Source organism: Brassica napus, chromosome C5, assembly GCF_020379485.1.
Source record: "Brassica napus cultivar Da-Ae chromosome C5, Da-Ae, whole genome shotgun sequence".
Classification (NCBI taxonomy): Eukaryota; Viridiplantae; Streptophyta; class Magnoliopsida; order Brassicales; family Brassicaceae; genus Brassica; species Brassica napus.
The window spans coordinates 3,125,602-3,136,299 of NC_063448.1; the positions used below are offsets into that span (position 1 = coordinate 3,125,602).

Genomic DNA, 10,698 nt, shown 5'->3' on the forward strand with positions numbered 1-10,698 from the left:
TTTCTTATTGTTGACAAATTTTGTTTGTCTTAGTAATACATAATAAACCTAGTAGTACAAATGTGTTTTCTTAAGACTTAGATCGTTTTGTCCTCAATTGGGCCAAACCTGCTGCAAGACAATCACACAACACAGAGCATCCTACATAAGAGATATCATTCAAGTTTTACAGACCAGCAAGCAACAAAACATAACTTCTTACATAAGTTCACAACAAATCCGAGATAAATACTTAACACCCAAAATATTTTAAGCTTCTTGTCTTCTACGCCTTTGTTCTAGGCTTCTTCTTGCGCCCTTCAATCTCATCAGTGTTAGCTTCAGTGAAAGGAGTGGAAACCCACTGTGAACGTGAACGTATCCTTTTTGTCTGTTATGGCGTTGTGAACTTCTTTGGTTCAGTATCCTTTCTCGGTCTACCCCTCGGCTTAGGAGCCTGCTTAGTAGCGTGCTTCCTCAATGCCATTTGTTTTGGCCTATGCTTGACCCCAGTTCCAGAAGGCTTGGCTGCTCCCTTGTCAGCTTCCTTCGTTTCACAAGTACTGCCTTCGTAGACAACCATTTTTCCAGCCTCTTCCTCAGGTTCTTCCACCTCTTCCTCCACCATTTTTCCAGCCTCTTCCTCAGGCTCTACCACTTCTTCCTCCACCATTTTTTCACCCTCTTCCTCAGGTTCTTCCACCTCTTCCTCCACCATTTTTTCACCCTCTTCCTCAGGTTCTTTCACCTCTTCCTCCACCATTTTTTCACCCTCTTCCTCAGGTTCTTTCATCTCTTCCTCCACCATTTTTTCAGCCTTTCCGAACAACTTCTCTGGTGTTGTTAGGATTTGTCTCCTCGCGGCTGCTGCCTTAGTCCTACCACGTGGTGGTGTAGCAGTTTTCTCGGTTTCAACTTCAACCCGAGCCTCTGTTTCAACCTCTTCTTCAATCTCATTGGCTTCATTCATCTCAACCTCATCTTGAACCTCATCAGGTTCCTTCTGAGCCTCTTCTTCACTCTCTTCCTCATCCTCTTTTTCTTTGTCTTCTTCAGCTTCTGCTTCTGCTTCAGGTTCAGGTTCTGTCTCTTCCTCAGAACCTCTATCGTCCTTCTGAGCGTCTTCTTCACTCTCTTTCTCTTCTACCACCTCTGTATTTTCAACCATATCTTCATCTACAGGTTCTTTGGTTGTTGCGTCCGCTCCATTGATGTCATTCCGCTGTCCACCCCAGTCATAATCCATGCCTTGATAGTCGAAACCGTCATTGTTCTCCTTATCCTCCTCCTTCTCTTTCATTTCTTCATTTCTTTCTCCACCTTCTTGGCCTTCTTTTTTAAATAATATTGGCAATCTTCAATCTTCTCAAGCTTCTTCTCCATTGCCTTCATCCTTTTACACCTCTTTTTTAAAACAACTTGGCAACGTTCAATCTTCCCAAGTCTCTTGTTCATTTTTTCCACCTTCCCATTCACTTCACTCAAACTTGTCATCAACCTCTCTTCAAACCCTTTCAAAACGTCCTCCAAACTTGTATTAGAGGAGGATGCTTCTTCATGCACTTTCCTTTTGTCTTTCTTCTGAGGAAACTCCCTTGCAGCCACATCTAACTCATAGAGTTCTTGCCAAAAGATAGGCTTCTCCTTAACAGTCAACCACGTGCTCCACAAATTACTCACGCCTTCTTCATTTTCATAGTCTGGCTCCCCATCCATTAAGCGTGCCATGAGAGGTTCCTCATCAACAGTAGGAACAAGAACACTTTCAATAACCTGAAAATTTATACCAAACAAAATATCAAACACATTGTATTCCACTCACTTAATAAAAACAAAACAACACGTAACACATACCTTAATTTCTCCTAGTGTGTCGTACAAATCCTCAAGAGGATAACCCTTCATGCTGTTACTTTGGAACCGCTTTTTACACATCCTCAGACACTTACTCATACAGCCTTCTACACCTTCTCTAAATCGTGCTTTCAGAGCTGGCATACACTCAAATGCCAGGATCTGATTGTCAAAAGAAAAAAAAATCATAAGAAAAAAAATACACTCAAAAAAAAAATCATAAGGATAAATCAAATTTACCTCCAAAGGAATTATGAACCCGGGAAAGTTGACATTATTCTTAGGTTTCCCTTTCAGATGCTTCATCACGTGAGTGATGGACCGGAGAGCATCTTCAAACGTCAACCGACCCCAAGGAAAGGTTTTACAAACCTCCACATCGTTGACGATTCTTAATACGAAAGGGTCGAACGGGGCATTATACCTTCCCCTCGCTCTGATAATCGTGCCTAAGAAGTAAAGCACTGCCATTTTGAGTCGATCCCCACACGCACTCATACTCAACAACTTCTCTCTCACAGATAGCATAGTGATCTCCTTATGTGATTTGAAATGCATGTCTACAAACGCAAAGCTTCCAATCTTCTTATACTTAGCCGGGTAGTCATGGCAGTCCAATCCCGAGATGAGAGCATGCTCTCTCATTGAATACCGAATGGGCACTCCATTAACAGCAAACCAAGATGTGTCCTCTGACTCATGTAAAGGAACAGTGCGCAGTAGAAGCATCCACATACCCTGCAGCTTCAAGTTTGGTTCATCGGGCATGTGGAAAAAATGGCAAAACTGAGGGTGGTTTTCAAACCACTCGAGCTCAGGCTTAAACCTAGCCTTCTTCAGAAACTTCACCGTCTCGGTCACATAACACTTGCTCTGTATCTTACACGTCTGGGTGAACTCGGTGTTCTTGAAACATAGCTCATCAGGTGGCAGTGGTTGGCACTCCTGTAAACCAAATAAAAATTATATTAGCATTTGTTTCTTACTAGTCTGTTTATTAGCATTTGGGAATAATTTACCTGAGATGATGCAGACTGATTATCGGTTCCCTGATTATCAGACTCAATTCCGTGTGTTGACAGATCATCACTATCATTCTCTGTTGAAAGTTCTTCTACATGCTGCTCTTCTACAGGAGCACTGTTTCTTTTTGTGGACTTTTTCTGCTGAGATTTTTTTCTCCCTCGACCTTGGCCTGCCATTATCTATAGCCTCTCAATATCTTGATCCCCTGAATATATACATACACAATAAACGTTCAATAACCACCAACGCTAACAAACCCATTCAATGAAATATCTACAAAATAAATAATTGATTCTTATAGCTGTCTCATCTCAAAACCCTAAATCATTCATTCAATAATAAAAATCCAACCAATCAATTCGATCACTACATCACAATTAATCAATCACTCAACTCGGTTTCACATATCAAACAGTCTAGGACATTCTATCACCAAAACAGTTAGTCTTCAATAATCACTAGACTTATCTCAAGTCTGAAACCAAACTTTCAATCTCTATAACCTCAAAACCAAACGTGTCAAAGTTTCAGTCTCTGTAATCCTCATTCTGAAAAAAATCTGAACCTAACCGATTTTCAACCACAATACTTTCAAACGGACTTTCAAACCAACAACAAAATCAATCAAAAATTGGAGAGAGAACATACCTTTTACACGGAAGAGACGAGAACGAAAATAGGAGATGGGAGATGAAGTCTAGGGTTCCGTCGATTGCGTCGCCGACAGAAGGAGCGGGAGAATAGAATACGCCGCAGGAGCAGTTGATTCGATCAATTTTTTCAATTGATTTCGTCAAATCTAGGGTTACAGACTGATTTGGGGAAATGATGAAATCAGAGTAACAAGGAAAGGCACGAGGGACTAAGGGAAGATCAGAGAAGAAGCAGTGAAGGAAGCAGTCAATGCGGTGAGCTTCATCGTTTTCGTCGGTTCTAGGATTTTTTTTTTCAATTTTCAGGTTTAGAAGGTTTAGAAGAGAGTGAGAGACGACAAAGGAAGAGAAAAGGGAAAGGAACGCGCGGATCTGGTTAAGGATCCGGCTAATAGTGGGTCGAGTCAAATAGTTTAGGTTGGATCCTGTAAATATTTGGTTTCATTAAGGGCAATTTCGATTTTCACCACGTTTCTGATTAAAATATATTAAAAATTATATTGTTTTTAATTGGTGGGATAAAATAGAATGAACACATGAGTTACTGGGGCAATCCAGAGTAAAGTCCCTTCTGTTTAGGGTTGTTTTTTTTTTGTTAATTGTAGCGATAGATTGTAGCCCAGCGGAATCAGATCGAAGCCCATACAAAATCAATAGTTTAATGTAGGAGATCCAACGTGTTTTAATAAAATATTTTGATTGGCCAAATATATTTGCCAACGTGGACATGCTAGAATCACTCTATATCTGCCTTTTAGTATAGGAAGATTTTTGGATTTTTCAAACAAGAAACTCTCTTCCTTCTCTCTCTCGTTTTTGAGAGAATTACTAAAACCAACCCAAATATGCATGTCAAACTTAAAAGTATACTCCAGTTTCAGTCAAATGCAAAATCAATCTAAAGGAGAAGTAAAAATATTATATAACCCTTATGACCAAACAAAAAAAACAGAAATATATTTTACAATTATGTCCTTAGTAAGTCTACACATAATAGAAAGAAGTCTATATGTAGACCTCCTAAGAAGTCTACTGTGTAGACGTATTCTGTAGTCTACATCGTAATTTGATCTAAAAATTTAATTTTAGAGATATATAAAAATAATTATTGTGATATTGTTAATTAATCATCAATATTATGATTAATATGAAATAAACAAATTAAAATTTTATATAATTGAATAATTTTAAAGAATATACTCGAATTTGGTAACTATGTGTTAGACAATATGGTTTACAAACAAAAAATTATAACATGTTATGTATTCTAGTGGTAGATTTCTTAGGGTTAGATTTAGATTTAATTTTTTTTTTTGTTTTATTGACTTAAATTTATATATTAATGTTTAGTAGTTTATATTATGTATAATTTGATATTTGATACGGTAATTAAGACTTGCAAAACATTTAGGATTTGAGATTTGTGGTTTAGGGTTTCGTAGACCTACAATAAAGTCTATTTAGGTGGAGACGTCATTTTCAGTCTATATTTTTCAATTTGTTTTACAAAAAATCATTATATTTAAACTAAGTTAAGTTCCTTCCTTTAGAATAAAAAAGTGAAATCATATACTATAACTATTAAAAAATAAAGAAATAAATTTAATAAATCATATATTAAAATTATTAAAATAATAAAGAATGAACAACAATAATGAAATTACTATAGTAGACTTCCAAAAAGGTCTAATATGTTACAGTAAAATCTACTACAAAAAAAGTCTACAGTGTCATAAATTTTAACCAAGTTACATTTTTGTCTCCTTATATAAATAAAATTTATACAGTATCTCTCTAAAGTGGCAGCATAAGTTTTTAAAACTCTCTCACTTCTCTCAAAAACTCTCTCTCTTCTCTCTAAAATTCTCTTCATTCTCTCTAAAACTCTCTTATTTCTCTTCTTTCTCTCTAAAATTTTCTCAAGTCTTTCTCACAATATTATCTTGTCATTTTAGGTATTATGATTCATTTTTTCATCTTCTCCTTTAAAATATGTAAGTTTTATATCTATAGATTTTAAATGTGTATTTTATGTTATTTATTTCTCACAATATTATCTTTTTTTTTTGTAGGTATTATCACTCATATTTCATCTTCTCCTCTAAAAATGTAAGTTTTAGATTAATAGATTTTAAATATGTATTTATATGTTTATGTTCAAATAAATTTATATATCAAGCTATGTGCATTAATTTGCTACTAGTTTATCTTATAAATTCTATTTTGTAAAGCATTTTCAGATTTAAAATTATTTTCACATTTCAAAATGTATAGATTTTTTCAGATCTGAAAATTATGAGACAGTGTAGACTTCTAAAGAAGTCTGCTTATAAACTAAAGTTAGTAGACTTCATATGAAGTTTACTAAACCACAAAGTTTAAGCAGACTTCATTGGAAGTCTACAAAAATATGACTTTAATTTTTTTCTATGTTTTTTAATAATTTTATCTGCAGGTATTTTCTTCCATAGTTGTTCTCTTCTCCTCCCAAAAATGTATGGTTTACATCTATAGATTTTAAATATGTGTTCTAGTATTTATATTTAAAAAAAGTTACATATTCAAATTCTATGTCTTTAATTTATTACTATTTTGTCTATTAAATTATATTTTTTTAAAAATTTTGGATTTAAACTTATTTCATATTTTTATTGTATATATTTTTCATATCTAATTTATTTTTATAAAGTAGACTTCAAATGAAGTCTATTTAAAAGTTAGGACTGGTAGACTTCAATTGAAGTTCACTCAAATTTTTATCTTATTTTTCAAAAAAATTTCTTACTTTGCAGGTATTCTCTTCCAAAGTTTTCAAATCATCTTCCCAAAAATGTAAGCTTTACATATATTCATAAGATATTTTGTGTTTATAATGAACTAAATTTATAGATTCATATTTTGTGTTTATAATGAACTAAATTTATAGATTCATACTTTATGTTTTTGCTTTGTTACAAAGATGACAAAAAAAAACTATTTTTGAAATATATTCCAGAACAAAATATTTTCAAATTTTCTAAATGTACACTTTTAGATATGAAAACTTTCCGTTAGTGTAGACTTCAACTAAAGTCTACTAAACAATAAATTTGCGTAGACTTAATAAAAAGTCTACTAAAATATTATTTAATTTTTTATCGTATGTTTTTGTCATAACTTTATCTTATTTTGCAGGTACTCTTTTCCAAGACTTTATTTGAGGCATCAAGATTACGAAAAATCAAACACACTCAAGAATATTTTTTTAATATATTGCTCTGTAATAATTTCTCATAGTAAAATATTAATTTTTAAATAATTGTTTAATGCATAATCTATAAACATTGTATTCAGTTTTAGTTGTGTTTCACTTGTATGATATTATTAATTTTTTGTCAGATATCAATTTTTCACAAGATCTAATCAACCAAACAAGTAAAACCACCATAAGCTAAAATAATAACTAACACATATGTGAGAAGAAGAAAATCTATAAAAATTCCCAAGAAGTTTCAAGAGTACAACTAATCAAAAATGTTTGCAATAAGTTTCAAGTGTATAATTATAACACATTAACTTTTGAAATTCATCCAAGACCATTAAAATTTTACTAACACACTGTAAAATAATTAAATCGTGAAAAAAAAATGATGAATAATACATAAATGCACTTTTAATGGAATTTACGATGTAGACTTAAACTGCAGTCTACATTTGTAGATTTACAAAGACGTCTACACTTATTATCTAACATATAGTCAATCCAAAAATTTCTAGTGTACTTGGCGCTATCTTGATACACAAAGGCGTACAAAATGTGTCTTAGATAACTCGATCAAGTTCCGCACTTGTCGATAATTCGTGACAGGCATAAGAGGAGTATTTGCCTATTCGGAGTCATTTGTAGTAAAATGACATCTGGTAAGGAATATGTTAGCACCATCTTCTCGATTTTCTTGTCTAGATCATAATCTTCTTGTGTCATTTCAAGAAGTTCACCATGTGTACAACCATCATGCATAAGGAACATTTTTCCTCCTTTCCGATTATTGACCACAAACTCCCACAAAGAGTCTTTCACCACCCATTCTCCGTATACAATAGGTAACAAAGCTATTTCCGGAAAAAAAATACAGTTTACATGATTAGCGGAGAAATATTTCATATTTCATAAAACTATAAAGGTAGACTTACAAATACGTCTACAATTATTAGCTAACAACATAGTCAAATCAAAATTATTATACTTTCATAATTATAACATATTTTCTTTTCAAAATCATTCGAACCCATTAGGATTAACTAATACACACTGTCAAACAAAAACAAAATCTTGAAAAAACTTAATGAATAATACACAAATTCACTTTTAATATATTTTTCTATGTAGACTCCATATTCAATCTACAAAGATGTAGATGTTCTTTTCAATTTACTAATGTAAACTATCAAATAGGTCTACTCTTTGGGTTAGTTTTTGCAATTGAAAATTTTACGGGTTACTTTCTAAGTTTCTATATTTGAAAAAAGTTGTGATTTTATACATGTATACTTCCATTTCAGTCTACACTTCAAAATGGTTAGTTTTTTTCCATTGACCAAAATTCATCTATGATTTGACTTTCGGAAGTAGACTTCATACGCAGTCTACATTTTTTATTTTTTTTAAAGAGGTTAGTTTTGCAATTGACTAAGTTTGACTTTCTACGAGTAAATGGAACTGAACATCTACATATTTTTAGACTTCGTTTGAAGTCTACTCTAAAATTCGACGGGTTAGTTTTGCATTTGACCAAAATAAAATAGTAGACTTCACATGTAGTCTACATTTTTTTTCAAAGATAAGAAGACTGCATATGAAGTCTACAATTTAATAAAAAAATTAATTAATTTTTAAACTTTTTAGTCAAACACAAAAGTAACCTATTCAACGAAGTCAAAGTTTTGGTCAAATGCAAAACTGACCTTTTGCAAACTTTTCAGGAAGTCTACACTTCGTAGACTTCCGTTGAAGGCTACAATAAAAAGTCAAAAGTTCGGTCAACTGCAAAACTAACCTCTTTTACATAGACGTCTTAGTAAGTCTACCTAAATTTTTGTTTCGGTTGTCAAAGATAAAGACGAAAACTGCCGGGGAAGTCTGCGGTACAAAAAAAATTTGTTTGATCAAATGCAAAACTGACTTGTGCATTGACAAGTAGACTGCATCGTATGTCTGCATATAGGCGTAGACATACAAAACAGTCTACTATCTCGACACAGATCTGAAAAATGATGAAAACCATGTAAATAGTTATCTTTTTCTGGTGTAAAGCTTGTTTCCAACCTTTTCAACCGTTCAAACTCCAAATATGAACAAAAAGAACCGCCTTTAACGATTCACTAATGAAAAAAACTCGAAAATATGAAGTTTGTGTTTATGAAAATGAAAGTTATGAGAATTTTTTTAGATGGAAATGTAGAGGGAACGAGAGGAAATGAAGATTTGTTGGTTTAGAATGAGAAAAAAGTGGTTGAAAACCAAATTCTAGAACTTTAAGAGCTCAAAAATGGTGGTTCATGATGGTTGGAAAAATTGATGATAATGACATTATTGTAAATTGTAAATAAGAAGAAATTCTGTGGGTGTATTTGGTTTTTTGTGAATTTTGAAATTAATAAAAAAATTAAATAATAATGGCAATTTTGTAAATAATTCAAAAACAAATGGATAATATGGAAAATTCATTGATGAATAGGAATGACAAAAAAAAAGAGGTTGGTTTTAGGTTTGACCTGAAAAGATGAGTTAGTTTTGAAAAACTCTCCTCTTTTTTTCATCTTTATCAAATTTACCTTTTTAAGTACCCATTCAAATACCATTCAACTCAATGTGGATGCTCTATATACAGAAAAAGTTTACCATATGTAAACAGAAACATGCACAAGTCGATGTATAGTGGTTCGCTAGCTATAGCAAACGGCCAACTCCTAGCATCTCTTAGGCCATGATTATCGGTGGGCTTTTGAGGGTTTCTTAGGGGGTGGGATCCAGCAAAAACTTAAAAACCGGTTGCAGAAGTAACAAAATAAGGACCGCTTATCCTGATCCTGATTGGGCAGAGACCCTTGCTCACCTTCAGACTCATGCTTTCGATCATGTGAACTTCATCCTTGTGCGGCTCGCGTTTCAGACGACAGTGTATATGTTATGGAGAGAGAGAGAGTAATGAAAGAAGGCACCTAAAGAGACCTCGTCAGGTTCCTCAATTTGCAAAATTGATTGGGAGAACAGTGAGGAACCAAATTCTATCAGTGAACTACTCAGCCAAGCCCAGACTCCGCGGATTGATGCAACGCTTGTTTGCGACTCATGCTTAGGAGTTAGATAAACACTTCAATTCTTAATTCTCTTATACATAACTATTCTTTTGGCTGATGCTTAATAAATTTAACATTTCATCAAAAAAATTAATAATAAGGACCGGTTTTCGCTGGTTTCTTGCACTGTTCGCGGGCCCCACTGACACGTGGCGACATGCGATTGATTTTTTTTTAATAATTTTTTTTTAATCAGATAAATTTTTTTAAAAAAATAAATAAGAACCCCAAATGGGGTTCCAGCGTTAATGATTACCTTAAAACACTGGTCATATATGCAACAACATTAAAGTATAATTTCTTTTAATTTATAAAGCTAACTACACTTAGGGTATCATTAACCCTAGCAATACATTAGAGATGCTTAAAAAAGTTTTTTTTTTAATTTTTTTTCTAACTAAAAAAAATTAAAAAAAGATCAATCGCGGGTCGCCACGTGTCGGTGGGGTCCGCGAACAGAACAAACAACGGACGCTTAAAAAATTGTTAGCCATCCTTTAAGCAACTAGCGTTAAAGGTGGCCTTAGAGCATTTGCATCAGTGAACCTGCCTCTTGGGAGTTCACTGCACTGAACCCGGATCATCACTGTAGCGCGGGCCCCACGACACGTGGCAGTCCACGATTGGCCCGATTAATAATTTTTTTTTTTTTTTAAAAACAAAAATCAAACAGAAAAAAAATAATAATAAAAAATACTTTGTGAACCCCTTAATGCTGATGCCCATAGATGGCTGGATCTTCTAAATATGGTTAAAAGATAGTACTTTGTATATTTGGGACTCAGCGAGGACGTCTATATCTGAAATGGGAAAATTATAAGAAAAGTCTAATGGTGTGTCAGGATCA

General features: G+C 33.5%; 2 protein-coding genes across 2 annotated transcripts; both read right to left on the reverse strand.

Moving 5' to 3' along the window:
* Positions 1-373: 373 nt before the first annotated feature.
* LOC106413554 (retinitis pigmentosa 1-like 1 protein) lies at positions 374-1,279 on the reverse strand. Its single transcript, XM_048756673.1, has one exon. The coding sequence runs from the start codon at positions 1,277-1,279 to the stop codon at positions 374-376; it is 906 nt and encodes a 301-aa protein (XP_048612630.1).
* On the reverse strand, positions 1,276-4,917 carry LOC106386495 (uncharacterized protein At3g43530-like). The gene is made up of 4 exons (XM_013826330.3): positions 2,853-4,917; positions 2,074-2,778; positions 1,834-1,995; positions 1,276-1,752 (listed from the first exon to the last, which is right to left on the reverse strand). The coding sequence occupies exons 1-4, from the start codon at positions 3,033-3,035 to the stop codon at positions 1,276-1,278; spliced, it is 1,527 nt and encodes a 508-aa protein (XP_013681784.2). The 5' UTR covers positions 3,036-4,917.
* Positions 4,918-10,698: the final 5,781 nt, after the last annotated feature.